The sequence below is a fragment of the Stegastes partitus genome, unplaced genomic scaffold (assembly GCF_000690725.1).
Source record: "Stegastes partitus isolate 25-593 unplaced genomic scaffold, Stegastes_partitus-1.0.2 Scaffold59, whole genome shotgun sequence".
Lineage (NCBI taxonomy): Eukaryota > Metazoa > Chordata > Actinopteri > Pomacentridae > Stegastes > Stegastes partitus.
This window is the reverse complement of record NW_007577790.1, coordinates 663,749-689,538: the sequence shown is the minus strand read 5'-3', so window position 1 is coordinate 689,538 and position 25,790 is coordinate 663,749. Positions and strand designations below refer to the sequence as shown.

The window sequence follows — 25,790 nt, the reverse complement described above, 5'->3', positions numbered from 1 at the left end:
AGTTATGCAGACTTGGATGTTATATCGTCTCAACATCTAAGGTCAGAATGTGTTTAGTTTTGACTTTCACTACAGTCACAATCTTTTACATCAGACGTGGCAGAAAAATGCTTTCCTGCTGAGTCACCACAGAACAGCAGATAAGGCACAGAGCTGTGAGCAGTGGCAGTTATGTTTCCAGTTTGGATGTATATGATTGTGCTGGGTTCTTATGATAGGTACATGCATCAAATATTCATGACCTTGTGCCTGATGAATACTGTATAAAAGCAAGATTTGGTCTGATTCCTTCTCTGTGCAGCCAGAGCACAGCATACATCAATCTGTAGGCCAGATCCAAAGCATGAATACAAAACAGATGAACCACTCTCACTTCTTGTGCTCAGTTATGTCCAAGGTTAAAATGTTCTCTACATTTGCACTTATTACTGCAGTGTTGGGTACACCTTCTATATAACACTAGAACTATGTCAAGGTGTACCTTCCTGTACTGATTGCTTAACAGAAATTGAGAATTTCACTCTAAATTTACACAGAAAATCTGAAGAAAAATCACAGTCAGTCCAAAATGGTTTATTTTGTAAAGGGGGCAGCTGGAGGAGATGAGAAAACATGGTGCGCGCTACTAAATGATGATATATTCAAATGTACATGACATTCAAAGGGTATTACAGTTATCACTCAATTTTTCCACACATGAAGTTAAATCTTCATTCCAAAATGTTTTTCCAAATGTATATGGATAAAAAGTTTGTATATTTTAAACATAAAAATATGTATCAACACAATAAATCCTTGGGATGCTGAAAAGAAAAAAAAAAAAAAAGGAGGTTACATGCAGAATGCAGACTGATGAATTCATTTTCTTGATCTGGAAAAAAATGTAAAAAACAAAACAAAAAAACCTAAACAAAACAAGGTAAATAAGACCACATCTTATTAATTTAGAGAAAATTTTGAGGTGAATCCTTCTGCCCATTGTCCTCACATCAGAACTCACATCAGCAGAAACTGCACTGTTTCAGTCTTTTATTCACTATAATATAGGTCAATAGGAAATATAAGAAACTGCTATTAATGACAACTTGAGTGGTCTTGGCTAGCCATTACAAACAGCACATATGTGTTGGGATGCCTCATGAAAATGATGGCCCAAAATAAATTACATTTGCCAAAACCTAACGTACAGACTGGTCGAAATGGGGGGGTAGGAGGAAGGTTGGACATGATGTAGGAACAACCGACTGGATGACTAGTCAAATACACTGTGAATGAAGCTCCTCTGGATGTGTGGCGTCCAGAGGTACGGCTGTAGAGTGAGTATAAAGGTCCCAAAGTAGAAACTGCAGTCTTAACATGTGCCATACTTTAAAATGTAGAGGAAAACACCCTTACACTCATCAATATGATGAGCAGAAAAGTCCCAAACCAAAGCTTTGAAGTCTTTATTTTTGCTATCGGGGAGAAGAAAAAATACTCGAAAACAAAAATAAAACACAAAACAGGAGAGGGAGGGAAGAAACAACTCCAGATATTACGCTGAATGCAGAGAAGATGAACTGCACGAGTTGGGTGAAACACTCCGGCACAGGGGGTTATTTCCTGGAGCTAGACTTCTAATATCCAAAAGTACTGGTCTGGAGGACCCATGTTGGTCAAGGGGTGTCCATGGAGATGCCTACATTAAAATGCCTCAACAGCGGCATCTTAGCAGGCAGTCCAAGAGTGACGCTATGTGCTCCCTGCTGCCTGGCTCTCTCCTCCCTCTGAATTACCTGCAGAAACAGAGTGGCAGCAGGTTGACAAAGGCTTTGTGCACGACTGCCCTAAATATATTCACTATACACAGCAGATCTGCTGGTGTATAGAGAAGCAAAAAGCAGCCAAAGCAGCTAAGTAATAATAAATAACTCACTTGTAGCAGGAGTGGAGGCTGAAGCAGAGGCAGAGGCATTGTCTTCCTCATCGCTGTCATCCTCGTTGGACTGCGGTACCTCGGCTTCAGGGATGGTTGTTGCTGGGGTCTCAGGCTCCTGTTCCACCCGACTCTTCAAAGCTAAGATACGGTGATGTAACGCTGCAGCCAGCTGACCTATGTCTTTAGAGCTACCCTAAAGAAGTGAGGAGGAAAGGTAGATACAGCTCAGCCACACTGCACAGGAGTGCTCACATGAATAGTTTTAACTGGTTGATTGCTTGACCATGTTGCCTTTGCTTTGAAGCTTATATATGTTTTTAACCTGTAAAACTGCCTCTCTTTTATTGTTGTAATGTTATTGTACACTGTATTTTTTTTTTTTGGTTTATTTGTTTGTCTTTTGTTTTGTTTTTACTCTTATTACTTTTTTATCATTTCAAAAGCCTCCTGTGTTACAAGTTAGCACATGTGCTAAAACACTCAAACAATGCATCTGGTTTGTCCAATGTAAGTGTGATGTCCACATCAAATGAACAATAAATAAATAAATACTGCCATTACACACACATTACACTGTTCCCTGCAGATGTTTACCATTAAAGCCTTGCCTGAAAAGATAGCAATCCTGCCCTTTCTTCAGTTAATGTGAGACATCTGTGTATTAAGCTCATCATTTTTATTAACATTAGTTTAGCACCAAGTGAAATTAATGTGTGAAAAAAGCAGTGCATATGTTATAAAGACAAACTGTGGGCACCAAAGGGTTGAATGGAAATGTCTTCATCTGGAATTGATCAAGACAACATGGGGGAAAATGTACCAAAACAGAATCAACAAAGTGGGAGCAGATAAGAAAAAAAGGTACGTCTTTGAGTAAAATATGCTTAAAATGAAACGAGGAATATTCGGAATAAAGACCTGTCCCTCTGGATTCCACCTTTTTTTTCTCCACTGACTATTCCTGTAGTTGGACAGCAACCTCTAGCTCGCTGTCTGTCTGCAGCTGGCACACTGATGACAATGTCTTGTCTGTAAGTACTAACAGATTGAGTGGACAGAGTAGTGGAAAATCTTTCAGGTTCTCCAGTTTGTACCTTAACTGTGATATTAAAGTAAATGTTTGTGTTGACCCTAATTCAAGCATCTGGAAGCAGCATTCTGTAGCAAAAAGGATTGATGCTGTGGCTACACCGAAGAGTAAAGTGCCATGGAGTGTACCAATTTAGTGGCCACACTGTTATGGCAAAACAGAACATTGACCGAGTTTATGTAATATGGATAAGTTTACACAGACTACACAAGATGGTGTAAAAACGCAATTAGCTCAGCTGGTAATAAATAAAATAAGTGCCAACAAGGTGATCAGATGAAAGCCCTGTTTAATGCATAGTGGTCATTTCCTGTATAGTGGTATTTTAAAAACATATCGACACCTTCCGACCAATTTTTGTGTAAAAGAGCTGCTCACACCTTGTGTAAAAAAAAAAAAATGAATAAAAGACTGGGCAGTTTTTATATTTGCTGCATGGATCTTCACAGCACATCCACACTACTAGGCTGCTTACACATCTGGTGTAACTAGTTTCAGAGACTATATTGGAAGTTTATTCACTTTGCATGCAATGTGGCAGATGGGGTAACTCTCATTTGTATGCAAGAACTTGTTTTATTCTTTTTCCAGGAAAAGAAAGATTTAAAAACTACTCTGTACTTCTGACCTGCACAGCCCCTGAACCTACCGATATTAGGAAGACCTTGACCCCCTGGTCCTCCGTGTCCATGGCAGTTATTCGTACACTCTTCTCGCTGGCCTTGTCCACCTGCATCTGAGGCCAAAGCTTAGTGTTGAGGATCAAACGGAGGCTGCCCTGGGTCCTCATCACTGGAAGGATTAGACACAAACAGACAAAAGCATTGAACTACAGTTCCAAGAAGCCACTTGTTATACGGTTTCTTTTGGCCATGGTATTCTACCTCAATTTTTCTTTGCTTAATGAAAACCAGTTCTTACATCTTGCTTCCCTATCATACAAATACAGTACTGAGATGATGGACTCATGTAGTACAGGAATCGGCTCCCTCTTGTGTTCAGTGTCAGGTATTGTAATACTGGTGATGAAAAATTTTTAAATGTATGCATGTTTTTTTCCCCCGTTTTACTGATGTATGTGTCATCTCTTATCATCTTACATCTATCTTGCACAAACAATAAACTTGCAAATATAAGCATTGAACTTTTTTGATGCACTGATCACTAAACCATAAAAGCTGAAGTCATCCACATTTTTAACATCAAGTGTATTTTTCTTTCTAACCCCCAACCAGTTTGTGCAGGTGTGTTTACCTAGCCGGGACTGTAGCGTGCCGTCATCTGTCGATGCCATGTCATTGAGCCTCAGCAAACCTCGACCTCTCTCTATCCATGACTGAGCAGTCTTCTCAAAAACATATAACTTGCACTGCATCTGAAATGAAAGAGGGCAAACAAATGTGGACGATTACTTTGTGCAAATGTATTCACTGTATGTGTTGAATCTACACAGCGTTCTTTGTTACCTACCTGTAAAACGTTGCTTTCTGATTCCTCCCCAGTCTTAACATCGACTTTCTCTAAGATGCACTTCTTGGCTGTGGCTTTGGTGTATGCTGCTGCAGACTCCTCCAAAGACTCTGACACGCTGTTCACTGGTTAGAGAAAACACAATGGTGAGAAATCTGTGTTGGAGCACAGTCTTTTCTCACTCCCATATCTGATCTTATAATGACTCAAAATCAACATTCTCTACAAAATTTTGGAGCAGCGAGTGCTGCAGGCCGATCAAAGACCAAAGCTGACACTCCATCACTTAACACAGAAGTTTAACAGGCCTCTGTATTCATTTTCGGAGCAGACATTTTAGCTCACATTAATAAATGCCTGTGCACACAGCAGCTGTGAAATGCTGAATTTGTCTTCAGTATCACTGGACAAAGTAGCTACTGGCACATGTCCATCAGTCAGTCCCCACAATCATACGCACAGTACCGTAAATACTGGACTATAAGCTGCTACTTTTTTTTCACACACTTTGAACACTGCCGCTTAAGCAATGATGTGGCAAATTTATGGATTTTGACAGATTTTCCTCGAGACATAAGTGACATTGAGAGCGACAACGAAACAGACTGAGGAAGTGTGTGAAGAAGTAATTTTGAGGCTGTTCAATTCCGACACTGAAGAAGACGACTTTAGTGGTTGTAGTGCGCAGGAGGAAGATGAAGATAGCGATCAATGACTTTTCCTGGTAGGCTACTGTATTTTGTATTTTCCTAACCAGCCGTGTTACAGGCACTGTTCGGGAAAAAAAGCATTTACAGTACGTATTTGTGTATGTTGCTGCTATGTATGTAATTAAATGCTTAAAAAATCTTTCTGTGTAAATATCTCATGTTAGAACATGGACACATGCGGCATATAGACAAGTGCGGCCTATATATGTGGAAAATTTGTTTTCTTTTTCAAGTTAGTGGGTGCGGCTTATATTCAGGTGCGCTCAATAGTCCGGCAATTCCGTTATTCTCTCGCTTGGGTGATAACTTTTTGAGCTTTGCCTATAAAATAACTAACTTCTATCAATTGTGTGGAAACATTACCTTTGTTATAAAGTGTTTATGAGTGATTAACTATTAAAAAAATATATAAAACCAGTATATATTCACAGGCTTACTTGTGAGCAAATTCAAACATTTGTTAAACATTAGTCCAACTGACATACATTTTAGTGACCGTTTGTTATGATTTCAGTTTCAGCAGAGCATTTCTGTAGAGTTGCTTCATAAACTGTTATAGGTCTTGTCATTGTTGCTTGTGGTTATCACTGGAGTCTAGTCTCGATTTAATCTATAGCTCTTAAAGCTAAACAGCAACCACTGTTTGCAATTATCAGCGAGACTGCATTCTTACCCTTCTCTGGGGTGGTTTCCTGTGATGAGGGCTCCGAAACAGGGGCAGCTGAAACCTCTTTATTTTCCTCACTTGTAGACTCACCCTTCGGGGGACTCTGCAAACATAACACAGCCTAAAGTTGGAACTAGTTCAATGCTCAAACATTAAGAGTTTTCAAGTATGGCAGATCTTACATTTATTTACTCACCAGAACTCGTTCAGACATATTCTGTCCAAAAACAAATTTCGCTCCACCTTCTGCACTGTTTGTGGCATTTTTTGAACTGACAAGGCAAGAGGGAAACATGCATTAGTGAGTTGATAGAAGATAAGAATAGATTAACCTGAACTGCTAAAAATATGTAAAGTACAGCATAAATGTATTACCTTGGGGTAGAGATGTACTGTAAGAAATAATTAGTGCCCTCTGATTGAGAGTCCAGTGGCACATTGTCCTTCGAGTTGTCTTCTGTACTGTTCTCCTCCAACTACATGGGAAAAAAAAACATGCCGCCTCATAAAAGGAATGGAAGTCACTAACCTCTACAGGCAATTCTCAACGATAAACCAACCTGAGATGCATCAAAGTGTAATAAAATGTAGGCTATAATAAGGCAACTCACTACTCAAAGTAAAACGATCTGAAGCCCCTCCTCTGACTGCACCTTTTAATTGTTTTTAGCTGGTCTGGTTTGTCACAAGACACATTTGTAGCTCACTGTATGTCATAGTCAGGTTTAAAATCAATGGAAGACAACCCACCTTTGCTCTGTCTTTGATATTCTGACCAAACACAAAAGATATTGCTACATCTGTCTCCTTTTTCTCTCTTCTGCCTCCATCTTTGTTACCACTTGCGCCATCTTCCTCATTTTCATGTTTCTGAAATAGGAAACAAAAAGCACCAGCGTCAGCTTTTACTCAGTTTCATGGCTTCTACTATCTTTTACCAGGTCTCTAATATTACTGTTCACTGCTTTTATTAGAGTTAAAAAAAAGACATTTTACTAACAAATTTTTACTTGTAATATATTAATTTTTCTCAGTAAATGTTCGCTACATGCAACATGGTGTAATAATATCGACAGCGAACTGTCACCCCTGCAGGTTATGCTTCCTACACTGTGTGCAGCTGACTGGAGCTAGAATGAAACAAAGAGGACCCTACCACAAACTGACCAACAAATACAATTACACACACACAGCGTGACATCACCACTTTGCAGTTCATCATATACTGTTCTCAAGTGTGTGTCCAGCAGCCAGTCAATTCACTTGATAGGAAGTATGCAGCGACAAGGTAGACCGACCTACCTACCTACCTTCCTTCCTCTCCTAATGGAAAGTCTTACTTGGCAATCTTCTTTGGCTTGCTTAAGTTAAAAATAGTGGACGTTTACAAATGATGAAGTTAAAGGGTTACCGGTTAATCAGACCAACCAATTTTGCATGACCTATTCTGTACACTGTTATAATCCATTTCACATTTATTTGGAATACTACCAAACATTGTGTGTTGTAACTCTGAGTTTGACAACTCGTGTGATCAGGATGTATTTGTGCATCTCAAAAAATTAGAGCATCATGAAGAGTTTAATATTGGCCATCTGTTACTTAAGAAAGTGAATTTTTCATATATATTCTAGACTCATTCCACATATAGTGAAATATTCAAACCTTGTTTCAGAATCAGAAATCAGAAATCCGGGCACCCTGGTAGCTCAACAGGATAAGCAGGCAACTAATGTACAGGGGCTGAAAGTCCCCAATGCAGTAGCCATAGTTCAAGTCTGACCCACTGCCATTTGCTGCATGTCCTTCCCCCCTTTTTCTCCCTACCTTTCCTGTCTCCCTCTCTGCTTATCCTACACAATAAAAGGTGAAAAGGCCCAAAAAATGAATAAATAAATTTTTTTAAAAATGGAAATCCAGTACCTCAAAATATTAGAACATTTAATTTTGATTTAGAGTAAATTATAATTCAATACAGTATAATTACTGTGTGTCTCTCAGTCGGGTTCAATACACACAACTGTAATCATGGGGAAGAGTGCTGACTTAAAAGTTGTGGAGAAGACAATCATCAACACTCTCCACAAGCAGCCACATAAGCTCACTGCTGAAAAGGCTGGCTGTTAGAGTGGTGTATCAACGTGGTAAGAAAAGGTGCACAAGCAACAGGGGTGACCACAGCCTTAAGAGGACTGTCAACAAAAGTTGATTCTTGAACTTGCGAGAGTTTCACAAGAAATTACGCTGGTGTTGGTGCATCAAGAGACACAAAGCACGGACGTCTTCAGGGAAGAAGCTACAACTGTTGCATTCCTAATATCAAGACACTCCTGAACCAGAGATGTTGTCAGAAAGCATCTTCCCTGGACTAAAGACAAAAAGAATTTGAGTCTTGCTTAGTGATCCAAAGTCCTCTTTTCAGATCAAAGTAACTTTGCATTTAATTTTGGAAACCAATAGTAAGGGAAACATATCAAAATCTGCAAACTGAATCGTTCCCAAACAATTTCTCCACCAATATGTTTGTAAAGGTGTGTAGTAACATGCTTTAAAATGTTGAAGCTCAACTCCAGTGGGAAACCCTGAAAAAACCTGCTCAAGTTAGGGTACCGATAAATGATGAAAGATCGCTTTTTTCAAAATTGGGCCATAAGTAGCTTAGCAAATTATGTTTTTTTTCACGATTCTGAGTTGATTGTCAGTATTTATATTTCAGCATAAACACTCCATTGTTGAAAAAGGCCACACTCACTTTTACATTTACATTGACAGTAGCTTTTATTTCACATACATATACACTGCTCAGAAAAATTCTGATTCCACAGGCCGAGATGACCCCATTCTTCTTGCAGCTGGAGATGTCCCTGTACTCATGTGCAGGGGACATGTACGAGTACATGGACTTCTTCCTTGACACAGAAGCCACCAAGGTGGCAGTGATTCAGGCTGGTACTGCGATTTTCCAGTACATTTATCATGGAGCAGATACTACATTGGGTGAAATTTGGTACAAGGTGGCTCGGTGCTTAGCACCGTTGCTTCGCAACTAGAAGGTCGCCGGTTCGCATCGTTCGCGAGGACACCCGGAATCTTTCTGCTTTCGGAGTTTGCATGTTCTCCCCGTGCAGCGTGGGTTCTCTCCAGGTTCTTCGGCTTCCTCCCACACAGTCCAAAAACATGCTGAGGTTAATTGGTGATTCTAATTGTTGCCATGGTGTTGGCGGCGCGAATAGACGCAGCGGATACTTCAGGAGACAATGAAAATGAACGTTTTAAGTGTCCTGTCTATCCCAGACGTTCATTCCGCAAATCTTGCGGCCAGGAGACTTTGCTGAGCGTCAGGACAGTGAATAGCGCCGGAATTGTGGCGATTGGTTGTGATTTGGACATACTACACCAACACGGAGTCCAATCGGAGATTACGCCGGCAGTTACCTGAGAGAGAAGGAAGCGCAAACGGTACGATCGTAAACAGAGGAGGAGGAAGAGATCTGGGATCCATGCTGGGCTAAAGGCTAACCCCTCCAGATCAGCAGGACCATCGCTCCTACTCTCCAATGTCTGCCCCCTCGACAACAAGCTGGACGAGCTACATTTGCTGAGAGAAACCCGCACAGAGTGGAAAGACTGCTGTGTGTTTGCTTTAACAGAAACATGGCTCCATGACAACATCCCAGACAGACATACAGACTGGAGGGGACGTCATTATTCCTGGCGGACAGACAGACAGCTAGCTCTGGGCAGCATCTGTGGCTTCACCATCGTCACACTATTGTGTGTGTCTTTGTGTCCCTGAAGACGTACCAGGACCTGAGGAGGTTCACCATGTTCAACGAATGGCGGCGCGCATGGATGCAGCGGCCCCTTCAGGAGGCAGCGACAGTGAACATTTAGTGTCTTATCCCAGATGTGCATTCTGCAAAACTTGCTGGTTGAATAATCTTGAAGAAACGCTCTCTCATCTTGCCTGTACTACTGTGTATGTCCAGCAAAATCACAATAAACGTGATTTGATTTGCTTGGTTGACTGTCTCCAAGTGTAGCCCTATGATAGACTGGCGACCTGTCCAGGGTGTCCCCTGCCTTCACCCCGAGTCAACTGGGCAGACTCCAGCCCTCCGTGACCCTAGTGGGATAATGGATAGATGTTCTCAAGGAAGGCAGCGGCAGGAGTGATCAAACCAGAGACTCTCCCTCTGACAGAGGGTGCAGCTGCACAACATTCAGTCCATGCCTACCTGCAGAACTGGGACTGGATCCTTCTAGAGCATGTCTCTGAACCCCAGTGAACTCTATGGATGGACATTAGGTGTGCATGGGTATCAGCCAATTCCAACACTAGACCCCATGGCTCCTGAGGAGCTACTGAAGTTGACGAGCTGGAATTGTCATGGATATTGCAGCAACCGGCATTGCAGCTGCCAGAAGATGGGGTCATGTGCATCTCGGCCTGTGGAATCTAGGGCTGAGCTGAATAGCCGAATAGCCGACTATTTGTTCACTGTGCTGGAATCGGGATATCAAACTGGATCTCCGAATATCCCCGCCACCAAAACGGAGCCGTCACCGCTAACCTAAACACAGAAACTGGTCTGTGTAGCCAAATGCGGCCTGTGCGTCGCGTCACGCTCACTCCAGCTCGTAGGAGCCCGCGTGCGTCTGAGCGCCACCCCGGCCTTTTTCAACAATGGAGTGTTTGTGGTGAAATATAAATGCAAACAATCAACTCAAAATCATGAAGAAATCCTGATTTGACCCCTCACAAGTCATTTAAGGCCCGATTTTTTATTTTTTTTTTAAATCGATTTTTCGTCAATCATTTATCGATACCCTAACATGAGCAGGTTTTTTCAAGGTTTCCCACGGGAGTTGAACTCTTACATTTTAAAGCAAGTTATTATACACCTTTACAAACATATTGGTGAAAAAATCGTTTGGTAACGACTTAGTTGGCAGATTTGTGAAATATCTCGCAAAATGCCCTTACTTCAAGGTCCTAGAGTCTGGACAAAAAATGGAGATGCGCAGAATCCAAGGTGTCTGAAGTCCAGTGTGAAGTTTCTACAGTCTGTGATGATTTGGGCTGTCATGTCATCTGCTGGTGTTTTATCAAGTCCAGAGTCAACACAGCATCTACCAGTCTATCAGTCTGCTGACAAGCTTTATGAAGATGCTGATTTCCTTTTCCAGCAGGACTTATCACCTGCTCACAGAGCCAAAACTACAACCAAAATGGTTTGTTGACTATGATATTACTGTGCTTGATTGATCAGCCAACTCATCTGACCTGAACCCCACAGAACCCCCATTTGCTGTATCATCAAGAGGAAGATGAGAAAGACCTGACCCAAAATACAGACGAGCTGGAGGCTGCCTTCACAGCAAGCTGGGCTTCAACAACACCTCAGCAGTGCCACAGGCTGATCACCTCCATGCCACGCTGCAATGATGCAGTGATTGGTGGTAAAAGAGCCCCAACCAAGTATTGACTGTTTAAATGTACATAGCTGCACATTTCTGTACTGTAAATATTTTCTTTTAATGATCTTAGCAAATATTCTATGCAAGTATTTTTTTTTAGGTGCACGAGTAAATACAACAGTTCATGCACATTTGCACACAAAATAAAAATCTGTGCTTGAACTAATTTTTGAGAAAATGCACATTTCAATTGTTGCCATCCACCTCTTACATCAGCAATGATTGACACCAAAATGACTCAAAAGCAGTCTTGTCATTTGTATATTGTATTGCAAATTTATGCAAGCATAGCATCTGTACCGCATTATTTCTAAGATTATCATGTAATGTTCATAACTTGAGAATTAATGAAGTGGAAATGTTTGTTTTGTTTTCACAAACTATGTGCAAACAAATGAGCCAACCCTTAAGAGTCATTTGGATGTCAGTGGGGTGCTAAAGCTTCTGCTTAAAGATGCTATTTATACTTAATTTCTCCAAAACCATGGCAGCACAATTTTGTTTAGCCTGCACATCTGCACCATCTCAATGGTTAGCCCACTATCCTGATCACTTGAGGTGCGAACTTCAAAGACGCAAAAAAAATTAACAGCTGATGCAACTTTGTCCTGTGCACTCATCTTGTTAGTCACATTTCCATCCAAGAGAAAGGATGGCGACTATGTGGAAGCTGAGGTCCGTAGAGCAAAGTACATGGTATAGTGTGGTGATTCAGCTGTCTTAATAGTTGTATGTGTATGTTTTGTTAAATATGTTCATATTATCTAATTTAAGCTCAATAAAAATATTGGAAGTAATTTACTGTGTTGAGGCATTTCATTCTTCGGTACCTTTTAATTTATTGCTGCAGACATTTGGGCCTCCAAAGCTCCAAGCAAGTTAACATGCACAACAAGGCGAACATAGATAACTTAATCTATAATGATTGGAAGGTCATTTTAAGCTATTTCTTCACAAACACACTGCAAAACAAGTCCAACATTTCCACAGAAATACCGCTGATGAAAAAACTCCTACACCGTTACGCTTCTTTTTGAATTCCAAGCTCTTGGTTATACCCGGTTGAATTTTAGACATTTCTCACCAGTGACTTGGCCAGCGTGGCTGAGTGCTCTGTGTTGTTCAGGAAGAGGGACTGGGTCACTGATGCCCCATCTGATGACTTTTTCACACCATTGGTTCCACAACTGGAATCTAGATATATAGACAGGAAAGACATTTTTATTTATTTTATTTTTTTCCCCCGTCCTGATGGAAATGCAACCGGCACTCAACATAAGAAAAATACACTATGCACTTGGAGTGACAGAAGATTTTATTAATGTTTAATGAAAATCTTTTACTGACTGCAGGTGACTAAGCTGTACGTACTGGAGTCTATATGTGATTTAGAGGGCGGTGCCTGGAGAACTGCAGGGCGGAGGACACTGCGTTGCTGCTCCTTGGGTTTCTGACTTGGGACGCCTGCAACAAAGCCAACTTGTCTCATACTTTTTAAACACAATGATGTTCTCGGCCTAATGCTCAAGTCTAAACACATCATTGGCATTTTTAATAGGCTCATGTAAAAGTGTTCAAGTCTGGATCCAAGTTCAAAATCTTTTTTCTATTTTAGTAAACTCAGTGTGGGACAAAACAATAGGAATACTGCAAACTGCAGTACACCAAACACCTACCTGAACTTGGTGCCTGTCCATGTATGAGAGTTGGTGGCTTTAAGCGGAATCCCACAGGCTTCTCCTCTGGTGAGATCAAGCACAAAAGGAAGCAGAGATTTAAAAAAAATATATATGCAAGAATTATGCAGCAACATAAAATGGGTAAGTTCCTTTTGACTGTGCACTCTGCTAACCACAGGGCCAGTTACTACAGCAACCCTTGTAGAGCCTCAAGAGTTGTGTTGCAATCCAACTCTTGTGCAGTAACATGGCAGGCTCTAGGGCCTTTGATCTATTTCTACCTCTACCTCTCCATCTCAGTGGCTTTATTAGCCTGGCATGACCTGGCCCTAATCAGTACTAAAGCAGAAAGCCAAAAGCGCTTGTTAAAAACGTATCCTATTTGTCCTCAGTATTTAAGAGACAATTCCAGACATTGCTAATAACCTGGTCCATCAGGCAATTTATACCAAGTGTGTCTTAAGCCTGCATTGCACATTTTTTGGACGGTGCTCCAGTTATATGAGAGACATCTTGTACGCAGTTGTTAAAATCTTGAAATGAAAAATAATTGCATATTCATATATTCTGACTTGTTTTAGTGAAGGGAGAGGAGTAGGTGTAATTTTAAGAATTTCTCACTCAAAACTTCATTTTCCCAAGTGATAAACAATTCTTCAAAATGAAAAAAAAAATCCAATTTAGAAATCATAGATTTCTATTCAGGATATACATTACACAGTGTATCTGCCCCAGGGCTGAAACTGTGGTGCCAAGGGTTTTTTCATGCTTGCCTTGTTTTGTGACAGTCACTCATTTGGTGGTGTATCATGTAGTTATGCTCCACCATGTTTTATATTTATTGCACGGTGAATAGTGAACTGAAGCTTGAATTGTTTTTAATTGCAAATCAAATTGCAAACAACATCTGATGGCAAAAAAGGGAACTAGATATTTTTCGCGAAAATCATTCAGTCTTAATTTCTACAGTTTTGAACAACCAGCAAATCTCAGGACATAAAGGGGGCGAGACACAGTCATGCAATGAAGAAAACAGCAATTAAGCCTTTTTTAAAGGTAAAATTTAACAAAACTGCCATCAGTACAACCAACATGCCATAATTCTTGTAATTCTGCATCCAAGTAATTTCGCAATCGATCAACATATTTCAGGTGTGTTCTTCACTGCTTTCACTTTCAATTACACTCCGTTTGCAGGAGTGAAAGTTTGTAAATTTGTGTTAACTCGGGACAACATCCCAAAACAACTCACTACTGAGCTGGTGATTAGAATTTAACCTAATAAGGCAAAATATTGATTGGGATGTGTCATATTTGACTTGGATGAACAAATTTATAGAATTCACAAAAACACAGATGCACTCGTGCTTTAATGTTGAAGTCACACTGCAGTCGTAATTTCATACATACTATCATGCAAATCTGATTGTATTTAAAGTGATTTTACTATTGTCAGGTTGGGGATTGCTGACTGGCAAATAAGTTTTGCATGCCCCCTCCAAAGATGTGCATATGGCATAATAGGACCAAAAACATTATCTAATATTTTGTCAAAATGTTTAATGTTAATAATTATCACAATAACAATGAATAAGGCAGCAAAGGTGTTTCTTAGACCACATTAATCAAACACATTGTGATCTGTTGAGTAAACAGAATATCTTTATTTGAATTTCAATGGGTAACTGTATATACTATATAGAATTGAATCTTAAATAAATCAAATCAAAGTTTGTTATAGTTCTAATCTTTTATTTCTAACTTATGATGACACTCTCAGCACCCAACATGCTATGACACCCCTACCTTAACAAGGCAACCACAAGGATGGTTTTAAATTAACATCACAGAAAAAAATCTACATCATATGCTACATACACTGGCTACTGCACACTGCGTACCTTTAAGAGTCACATAACATTAACAGATATCAAATTTATTTCTAAAAAATGTCATCTACAAAATGACACACCACCAGTCTGATTTCTATCCCATATAAGACTTTTGCAGCAGATATCACTTGATATCATCAACAAAAACACAAGCACAAGCAACTGCTGCTGGGGTGTGAAGAGAAGTTACCATAAGAAGCTGGATGGTATTGCTAGCAGCTGTGGGCCAAAGACTTTGGCTCTCCTGAAGTACAAGAGAGTCAACGCTAGCTTTTGAAAATGGTTGAAACAGTTTGTTGTGTTTCCTGTCTGTAAGCACTGATCTCCTGCATATCTCGTAACAAGTACACTGGCATGTACTATAGATAAGCTACAGAAATCTGGCACACTTCCAAATCACAGATGCTATGTGACCTGGCTTCACCACAATTTCCTCATCTTGCAAGGATGTTTGACTCTCCCCGTGGTTGCTCATTTTTACTTTTTCAACATATCCACTTTTTTTCTTTGGCCTAACACATGTCAGCTATGTAACCCTATTTGGTGTAGATTAACAGTTGAAATTATGGCAAATTATTGCTGACCAAAAAATATCTTACAGTTACATTTATCGTACATTACTCACCAATTCATCATTGTTGTTAAGACAAATGCATTTATGTTTTTTGTTTATTGTAAAGTCCTATTAAATTATGCGTTCTTAAGTCAAACCACAGCAAACCCACATACTGAATAATGGGCAAGGATATTAAAAAATTTTTTTTTTAAAAACCTGAAAGTTAGAATTTGCTCAAATTAAATAGAATTGAATAAAAAGGACCTAAAGAATGAATCCCTATATTTAGCAGCCAGATCTTGTCCCTGGTGAACAGGTGCAATCAAATGCAATTACAACAAATATCTGGACTCTGAGCTTGACCAAGTAGAATCACAAATCCCTGCAGAGTCTGTGAAATAAGGATATGAGACCAAAACCTGCTCTATTTATGCATGTTCAACGCCTAACTTAACTGAATCACATTCAAAATGAGTAGTCTGAGGCCAGCCATTACATATATGGCTTGCTCAGTGGCCCACCAGCACTAACCATCCATCATCTATACACCACTTTATCCTCTGTAGGGTCGGGGGCTGGAGCCTATCCCAGCTGACTTAGGGTGAAGGCAGGGTGCATTCTGGACAGGTCTCCAGTCTATCACAGGGCTACACTTAGAGGCAGCCAAGCACAGTCACATTCACACCTACGGCATGTCTTTAGACTGTGGGAGGAAGCCTGAGAACCTGGGGAGAACCACTCACAGGCTCAGGGAGAACATGCAAACTCCACACAGAAAGATCCTAGGCCGAGATTCAAACCCAGGACCTTCTAGCTGTGAGGCAACAGTGCTAAGCACTAAACAATGTGTCTTATTATAGCTAATAAGCTATTCCTCTGAAAAAGGGCACTAGATAAACTGCTGCCAACTGCAGCACATGACACTCTATCTGATAATAAGAAATCTGCTGTAAAAAAATATTAGGCTCACCTCTGCAGTTTTCAAACACAGGCATTAGAAACGTGTTTCCCAGCTGAACTTGGCAATAAGCAATCATCATCCACAAAAGAACTATGGTATGCATAGGCATGACCAGTCTGTTCGAAGCCATAATATTCCTGCGATAAAAGGGCTGTTTCTGACATACTGGCAATTTTGAAAAGCTCCTCTTCAGCATGTTTAATTTAACGGCATATTGCATGATCTATTTTAAACAGATGCCAAACTGATACAGATCATTGGAGCAGCCACAGAGAGAATGAGAAGAGAAAGAGGAGGATTTTTTTCCCCTTCAAAATAAACAAATCACAAACAGAGGCTAAATGCAAAAAAATAGTCTCTATGTCCTACAATATCCAACATAGAATGCACTAATCTGGCACAGTAAATTTGTTCTGACTTTGTAGTTTCTAGTACTTTTGTGATTAACACTACATATATAAAGGTCCATTTAAAGTATAATTTATTGTTTGTTTTAACAATTGCATGTATCTTCAGTATACATTCACTTATATTTAAAATCATGCCTAGAAAACTAAATGATGCTTGTGGAAGTTGTGCTGTACATTTGATGACTAATGTCAGACCCCCAAAGCAAATATCTGAGGACTAGCTCAGAAGTAAAATTACCACATGGGAGGTAACTACAACTGATCAGAAAAGGGGGTGTACGGAGTGGAAGAATTCAATTCAGTCTGATTGGCAATCATGACTTGAGAAAACACACAAAAATGATTTCTAGCATATAATTCTCAGGTTAGCAAAAGTTACTGTTTACAAATATTAGTCAAAATATTGTGTTTCTTGCCTTAAACTGTTGAAAAATGACATGTTTGACCTTTGAAACTAAGAATTGTACTGCAGGGGGCCTTTAAGCTGTGAAACGAAACTAATGGTGGTCTAGATATCTCACCTGGCTCAGAGTCAGAGTTCCCAGTCGGAGACTGGCAGAAACTTGAGGGCATGAATACATTGTTCTTGGGAACTGCAAAGTAGCAGACAGGCATTGCACTCAGCATACAAATCAATGTGTACACCACAAGCAAGAACCAAGAAAAAAAAAATGCTCTGCTTAGTCACCACTTGCCCTTACCAGAATGTGGTGGTGGGAATGATGAGGTCCTTTCCCTTTTCACAGGGGGGATATAGCTTCCCTCATCCTTATCTGAATCTAAAAGTGATGAAGAAATGTTAGTAATATTCCAGATTTAATAAATCTAGAAACACAATATGGACAAAGACAGTCGTCAGTTTGGACATTTTATTTACCTTCTCCATCTTCTGCACTTGAGCCCTCTGCAGATCGCTGCAAGAGAGTGGCATAAGTCGTTTGATTCTAATTTATCATAAACAACAAGCACTCGTCATCAAAATCATTTTAAAATAAAGGACACAAAGGATACAAAAAAACTAGCTTGCTTGACCTCAACAGTATTAAGTCTAGAGCTGTGTAATGATTAAAAATGTAAATGTATATCAAAACAAGCAAGATAGTGAAAGATTTGAGGCCAGCAACTTTTCTGGGTTGCATGCGTTTCATCAATTCAGTTTAAACTAAAAAATTGGTACAAATGAACACTGCAAAAATCACAAAATATAGCTTTAGACTTTATAAACACTTCAACAACATACAGAAACTTACCTTCTGTGCTTTATCTTTTTGGAAAACAAACACAGGAGGCGCTATGGCAGGCTTGTCTGTTAAGAGAAGATTTAGGCTGGTCATCCAAGCACTAACTTAAGGTGTACAGTGAGCGCTGATGAAGTGTAGAAGGTCATGTGCATCAATACTAGTCAGCAAAATCATCTTGCACTTAATCAAACTGTAAATTTCATTGCACAATGATGCCAAAAGTCATCCAAAACATAGCGAAGTGTGCTTCGATACCTTATATTTCACAGACGGTATGTGACAATAAAACTGTCTGCCTTCTCTTATTCTGGTGAGCCTTCCAGTGACTTAAAAATGATTACAACCTGGGGTCAAAGATAACTAAAAGTGTAAAGTGTGAAAATTTACTTAAAAAGGTCAATTAAGGAAATAGATTTCTAATCTCCCAAACAATGTTTAATAGCAGTCAAGAGAAATCTACTCCAAAGCAGATCATATTAAACTTAATTATGCAATTCCATTAGCTGTCCTGCAACAATTGTATGGCATTATGTTCACCTAAACAATATGACCTAATGCAAAATATATTAAAGTGAATACACTCAAATCAGCAAGTCAGACAAACTGCATGGACCAACAACAACTATAGCTAGTTCTATAGTAAAAATGTAGGTTTTATAAAGCCTATCACCAAGATTTTGTTGCTTCTATATGTCACTGTCATAACCAACGAGAACAGCAATGCCCGGGAAGGTTGTAATGTGATGTCACTTCAGGCCACTTACCGCATCTACCTTCACACCGTAACCTCTGTAAGATGTGTAATCCTATAACGTTAGCAGACAAAGGTTTTCGTCTGGGTTGGGCCTCTTACACTGAGCAGGTGTAGCATCGTTGTCGATGAGAGCCTCGCCGGGGCATAAATGAATGCAATAACAGCCAAATAGCCGGCAGCATACAGCCTGAGCTGCTTACTGAACTTACATTCACCATCGTGACACAAGCCCTCGTGGCTAATACCGGTCGTTTACGTATGAAACACGTTTGATGCAATATAACGTGGAAATGTTATGTGACCTATATTTAACATCCACCTTTGTATTCATCTGCAGCTTGCAGTCAATTAACGCGGCTAATGAATTTAAGAATTCCGCCATGCAAGACTGATAATTACTCGAGAAATCTAAGTAGCTCAAGATGTTCGCAGCTCATGTTAACGAGCTAGCACTTAAACTATCTGACCCTTTCCAGCAAATAGTCGGGACCACCGGTTGTTCCCTAAAGCCGAACGTAGCGTAGCTTACTGGCTATAGTTAGCTTGCTAATGCGCTCCATCCCGCATGAGTCATCTCGCCTGACAAGCAATGTCATCAAGATTCTCAATGAATTATCCTTTAGTTATGCGATAAATGTAATGGCAAGTAGATCTGACTGAAATAAATAAACAAGCAACGGTTACACCAAAGCATCGTCTGTTTCCTGACGTTTTTCACTCTACGCGCCTAAATGAACGCCAAGCAAACCTGCAACTCAACGCTAACTACATTAAATAACATGAAGGATGTCGCGCTGTAACCGTTTCCTACAAGTTGAGGAAACCAGCGTTGCCCTTGCACATTAGCTTTGTTACAAGATGTGCTATTCATCTCGGGCCTAGCAGGGTTTTGATTAATTTTCACATAAGACCATTTGGCTCACTGCAAAAGGCAAGATACACTGACTATAAATAGCCGGGTGCTAGCGTTAGGAGGTAAGCCGGCTAGTGGTAGGCAGCATTCGAGGGCGTTATGAGGTATTCCAGGTATTACCCACAGCCCAGCCTTTAGCATTGTTAGCTTGTTTGCTAACGTTGTAGTCCTGTAAATGCCGCGAAGCGATAATTCACCTGAAGTCGCCATTAACATGCGACCAAGTCGCTTCATTACAGTTATCAAATATGCAGACAACGTATAGGTACCGTTTACATCGCGACAGTAGCTGTATTGTTTTTCTCACACTGCCACTTACTCACCTTCGTTTGCCAAGTCCGCCATTTTACTTCGACGCTCACACACCCACAACCCACCGCGCAGATAATACAAGTTGAGGCAGAAATGTTTTCAGTGCCAGAAAGCACATTGCCACCGATTACTAATGCAGCGGGCGACCTCCTGCCCTCTCCAGTGCTCCTTACTGAACTACAAATATAATGTCTGTCTATAGTTGTCATTGTGTTTATGTTTTTTAATTAAACACGTTTAATTAAAGCCCCAAGGAACAGCCTAAAGTTTACCTTGGAAAGCCTAACCTACAACTACAGCAGTTACAGGCCCCTGTGAGTCTACTCACATTCTAAAGCCTTTATCAGCTATGATAAGGTTCAGCTGAGTAGCTCAGAAGTTTCAAATTCTAATAGAATGAGGCAGTTTGACAAAAATTAAATAGTGTTTGAGGTATGCAACTTTACAGTCCTCTATAGAGAGTTTGTTGAGTTGGCGACAACAAATCTGGAGAAAGGAGGAGACTCAGGGCAGACTGTCATTATAGCTGCACAATGCCTAATGCAAAGCCTGTTATCACATATGTTGTAACAGCTTATTTGGATAGTAAGGAAGCATATATATATATTTGTATTTATATAATTATAGAAGTCCTGTTGGTACATATTTCTTGCACAGAACAGTCTAGCATTAGATGTGCAGTTTGTGAACTACTACTATGTTGATACACCAATATATTCATTTATTTATCTTTCTGGATTAAGCTGCTGCGCCACATTGCCATTGTTTGCTAATGCAGCGAGCGACCTCTTGCCCTATCCAGTAGTCTTTATTAAGCCACAAAAATAGTGTCTGTCTATTATTATCATTATGTTTTCAATAGAACACATGTTTTAACTGGCCCTAAAGAACTTGGATTGCCTAACCTACAACTTCAGTAGTTACAGGCCCAATGTGTATGAGACAACTCAGATTTCATAGGAGTTATCAGTCATGATAAGATTGCACTGAGTAACACAGAAACAAGAAATTATACAATGAATGAGGCAGTTTGGCAAAAAACAAAGACTCTGAGGCATGCAAGTTCACAAACATGGAGTTTGTAGAACTGGCATCGCAAGAAATCTTGATGGAGGAGGGGACTCATTGACCATTTGTTTATTTACTTTTTCAGCTGCAGCTCCACATCTTTCTTCAGAATTGTTACTGTTGCTTCAGATCATGTGTCTCCTGTAATAGTCGTGTTTGCATTCATACACATGGTAGCGAAGTGTCACCGCACAGTGGGGAGATTCATGGGTTTCAATGTCCCAGAAAGATAAGCTTTTTTTAAACATATATATAAAACAGACACAATGTTTGCTGTGTAAATATGTTTATTTGCATATCCTCTAAGAACTAGTAAATGTGAATAAAAATCAAAACAGAAACATACAGCTCTTTTGTAAGTGATCTGGAGTAATGTCACGAATGTGTCCTAAACAGACCCAATTAGAAGTCTACCAAACATACGGAATGCATTCTCTACCTCATAAAACATTTGCAAAGCATTTTTGAATGTCCCGAAAACAGGATTGTTTACACCAGCTTTTATTGGTTCATTGGTACCTTTTATGGAGGCCACATTCATTATGCTGTGAATCAAACATGAAAGCATCGTGGGCCTGTTCTGCAGTGCTGATTGGTTCCCAGAACTGTAAACAAAGAACCATGCTTCTCTGATCCATCCCAGGACTGCCACTTGGACAGTAATCAAAAGCAAACATCAATTCTGTCCATTTTTGGTCTGTCCTTCCAGGACATTAAAACAGTCTGAAATGAAGCTCTGTGTTTTACACAGACTCTGAGACTAATTTGCATGTGTGCTGCTTTACATGAGGCACTTTGCTATGTAAAGTCATTGCAGTTCACACTGGCTGCCACCAGAGGGCAAGCAGTCCCTATACCTTTACAATGCAAAGACAGGTTTTCAAGAGTGGCGATAGAACTGGATTTCTCTTTTGGGTTTTTGACATATCACATATTCTCTATCAATTTTTTCAAACAGTTTCAAAAACAAGATTAAATGTTTTATATTGTTCGACTGTTCCATCAAAGTACATATATTCTTTCATGTCATGTTATGCACATTTGACGTGCACATAACGTAACATAAAGTGACACATCATAGCATTTCATTTGAATATTATTATTATTATTATTATTTATTTTTAAACTTTGTCCAATTTTATATTAGCAATAGTAATTACACGTTTTGCACGGATTTCACTTCACTTTTACTTTCATGTTTAGTTTAGTAACAGCTGTCTGCTCTGTTCTGGTCATGAAGTATCGTTTCACTGCTGTGTGTTTGCTTTTGCTTTTGTCTGCTGTCACACGTTATTTTAAAACTGAAACATACTCACATTTGCTTACTTTCTATAATTGTGAAAACTACCATATTTCTGTTAGCACTTGTAAAACTCCCCAGACCATCTGATATCATAGTAACACATTTTTCTGGGAGATAACGAGGCAGTTATCCTGTTATCACTAAAAAATGTCACTGCCATCGAGAAATTGTGAGATTATTGTTTAACTGTCTTGAGATGATAGCATTAAAACAATAATTACAGCTGTGCTGCTCTTCCTGGAAAAATTAAACACATTTTTATCATGCTCTCTCCTCACTGCACACACTGTCACAATTTCCTATTGAAAGTCTGTCCTTTGTAAAATGAGGGTCAGAGAAACAGCTCAGATTTAAACATATATGAAATGTTTACATTTGAAAGTGATCAAGTGCCAGACCAAACTGGACAATGAAACCTGAGTTAGGCAGAAAACATTGACTAAACACATCACAGACTTACACATAAGCTAGTTGTTTGTCTTCTTAGGTCAAGTATGTTTAAGGAAATCTGAATAAAGCACATTTCATAAGAGTTTGTACTGAATGTTGTTGACCAAAAGTTTTCAGAAAGAATCACTCCTCAGCTTTGCCTTCAGGCTAAACTCAAACAAGCCACTGCATGTGTTTATGCTGTTTGCCACATTTTACCCTCATTTGTCAGATAGGCTTGGCTTGTGCTTTAGGCCATAACAGTTCTGCTTCTCTTCTTATCCATCAGTGTAGCCAATGTCCATTGTACATCACATATTTTCACTGATAGCAGACCAGTGAACTTAGCTCTCCTTAACTCTAATTACACTACAGCTAAAGGTTTGTACTTTATTGTCATTCCTGACAAAGTTGTACACAGCAGGCTCTGTAATATTGGTAAAATGGTACATGTGGCTATGTAATTTGAGAATTCATCAGAAATGGGAAAAGCTGACTTCCTGACCTTCTGATATATGTGTGATCTCTGTAATGATATCTGCTGCTTTGTAGTATTCCAAGACTTCAGGGTCTTGCATAACAGGCTTATTGTTTCAGATTATTGTAAATAACACCTAAAAATAAAACCCAGGGGGTTTTTGTCTGGAAAACAGAGAGTAATTATGATTATGTAATATCCTCCCACAAAATCCAAAACCAGCTTGTTTGTTTGGTGATAATATACTTGATCTTATCTACTGAGAGGTATTGTTTGAAAAGCACAGCTTCGGGATACTGTGTGTGAAATACAGCTGACCGCTGAATAAATTACAATAAAATTTAAATGCTAGCTGGGAAAATGGACTCGCAACATATCCATGAGACAACTCCAAAAATGTTCCATTTGGCTGTGAATAAACTCAGTGTTTATTGTATATCAGCTGTGGCACAATATCAGGTTACATAAATATTCAACTTCTACACAATTGCATACATACTGCATGTTGCTGATAATTAAATATAACTAATTCTAACTTAATTCTAAAGTAATACGTGTTCAGTTACATATAACATTAAATGGATACTTTATCTTCTAGGAAAACGGTGCATCTGTCCATCCAGTTTGCACTGCATAGTGGATGCAATTAAAGATTTCAACCAAAACTTATTCATATATTTGTCAACAAGTTTCTACCAAATTGCTGTTAAATCAAACTGTCCTTATGACAAATAACTTTCCACCCTTCAAAATCATAATGTCTGTCCTGTAATATCCTGTGTCAAAAGAAAATGTGTATCAATACAAAAGTAATTAAGCTGGCTCTTTGATATGGAATGTATTACTGTTTTTGCTGTTATTGTGTTTTTATAGTCATTTCTTTCTTTCTTTGCTGATTTGTTGCTGGCATATGAAAAGTAAAGGCTCGGTCATGATGAAGTTTGCTGTGTGCATTTAAGTCCCAGAGATTAAGAAACCATTTGATCTTGTTGACCCCGTGATGTTACCTTACCTAAAACAATCAGGTTAAAGCTAAATTTTTAACATGGGCTTATCTCCAAAGCCCTTTAATTTTAACGTGTACTTCACACATTCATGTTGCCAGTAAAGAAAGAAAGTAAGTAAGAAAGAAAGACTGCTGACCTTTGTGTTTGTGTCACCATCACATTTAGAAAACATGGAATTTTGTGATGTTTCAAAATCCCTAAAAAATGAAAGTGGCAACCAGGAGAAACAAAATTCTTTTGGGGTTGTTTTTCTCTATGTTTGAAGAAGTGCATGTTAAATCAGTATAACTATTCAGCACATGAGACAGCTCTGTGTTCATCTATATTGTATCTTTTTGTACTGTGTGCCAAAGTAAAGCTTATCACGCGCTGATAAATGACTTCTCGGAGATGTCTTCTTTCAAATGCATGCTAAATGACAGCAGCGATGATGGAATAAAACAACATATCATATTGACTGAAAGGAACGTTGAAGACAACACAGTGTATCATTACTCGGACTGGGTCCAAGTTCCTTTGGCAGTGGACCATCACCTTCTGACAAATATTCAATGCCATTAATCCATCAGGATTTTTTTCAATATATAATCACAGCCAGGAATAAAGATCACTATAGCCAGCTAGTTCTTTCATTCTTGGGAAGCTGCAGGTTGTTTTGCCAATGAGTATTCAGTTCATTTGTGCTGTGATCAAACTCACAAATCTACCCGGAAACATTCACAGACAGGCCAGCATTGCACAATAAAACTGAGGCAATTTGTGAATAAATCATAGCAAAACTGATGTGTATGAACTGCTTTAGAGTGTGGGTGGCATCTGGGAAGATTCTCTGATTTTTTCTTTATGAGACAACGCACATTTGTGTGCTCGGGAGAACTGAACAACGAAAGTGAGTACAAATATCTTGCAGGCAAAGAGAATGAAAGGAGCAGAAGGATGAAACGCCTCAGTGAAGGGTTGATGTGAGTACAGGTACAGAGTGTAAACAGTGAAGAGTGCTATCAGATGTCCACTCAGCCACTCAAGGCTCATTAATATCTGTCACATAGCGTTTAACAAAAAATCCCTTTGAATATGACACAGCCGCCTTTTTTCTGGAATTTTACCTGAAAATCGGGCGATATGCAACATGACAGTGCTGACAAATGTTTTTAATGCAAAGTTTCCCAACTGTCAGAGGAGGAGGATGCGCTATATTACATCTGATTCTGCAAAGCTGATGATTCACACATGTGAGTCAAGTTCTTCAGAAAATACTGAGAAACATGATAAAGAGAGTCAAAAAACGTATTTCTACCACGACACATCTTATGGGTACACTAACATACAGCAACTCAGTTTTATAAATTGTAGTGGATTGTTACATAAATTAGGAAAGAATAGTGACATCAGATTAATGTAAATAAATTTAAGTCAATAAATCTAAGCCTAAAATGAAATAAGTCAATATC

The 25,790-nt window shown here is 39.3% G+C and overlaps 1 protein-coding gene across 4 annotated transcripts; it reads right to left on the bottom strand.

The window, feature by feature from the left end:
* Positions 1–552: 552 nt before the first annotated feature.
* Positions 553–20,128, bottom strand: ranbp3b (RAN binding protein 3b). Of its 4 annotated transcripts, none has more exons than XM_008275830.1 (17): positions 20,066–20,128; positions 18,085–18,140; positions 17,712–17,748; positions 17,536–17,613; positions 17,356–17,427; positions 13,013–13,078; positions 12,708–12,800; positions 12,421–12,530; positions 6,606–6,725; positions 6,231–6,331; positions 6,052–6,127; positions 5,862–5,958; positions 4,479–4,603; positions 4,263–4,383; positions 3,658–3,800; positions 1,916–2,111; positions 553–1,775 (listed from the first exon to the last, which is right to left on the bottom strand). In XM_008275830.1, exons 1-17 carry the CDS (start codon positions 20,085–20,087, stop codon positions 1,732–1,734), a joined length of 1,557 nt encoding a protein of 518 aa, XP_008274052.1. In that variant the 5' UTR covers positions 20,088–20,128; the 3' UTR covers positions 553–1,731. The 4 variants fall into 4 exon arrangements, with proteins under 4 accessions (XP_008274052.1, XP_008274053.1, XP_008274054.1 ...); XM_008275831.1 differs by having other exon boundaries at positions 18,085–18,098; positions 20,066–20,107; XM_008275832.1 differs by lacking the exon at positions 12,708–12,800.
* Between the last annotated feature and the right edge of the window lie 5,662 nt (positions 20,129–25,790).

Bases quoted from the DNA above. Each gene is read 5' to 3' on its own strand.
- ranbp3b (XM_008275829.1), bottom strand. From the start codon at position 18,168: ATGACCAGCCTAAATCTTCTCTTAACAGACAAGCCTGCCATAGCGCCT. The intron at 17,614-17,711 runs GTAAATAAAATG...CATCACTTTTAG, and splicing joins AAGTGCAGAAGATGGAGAAG to ATTCAGATAAGGATGAGGGA. The intron at 4,384-4,478 runs GTAGGTAACAAA...CTTTCATTTCAG, and splicing joins CAGAAAGCAACGTTTTACAG to ATGCAGTGCAAGTTATATGT.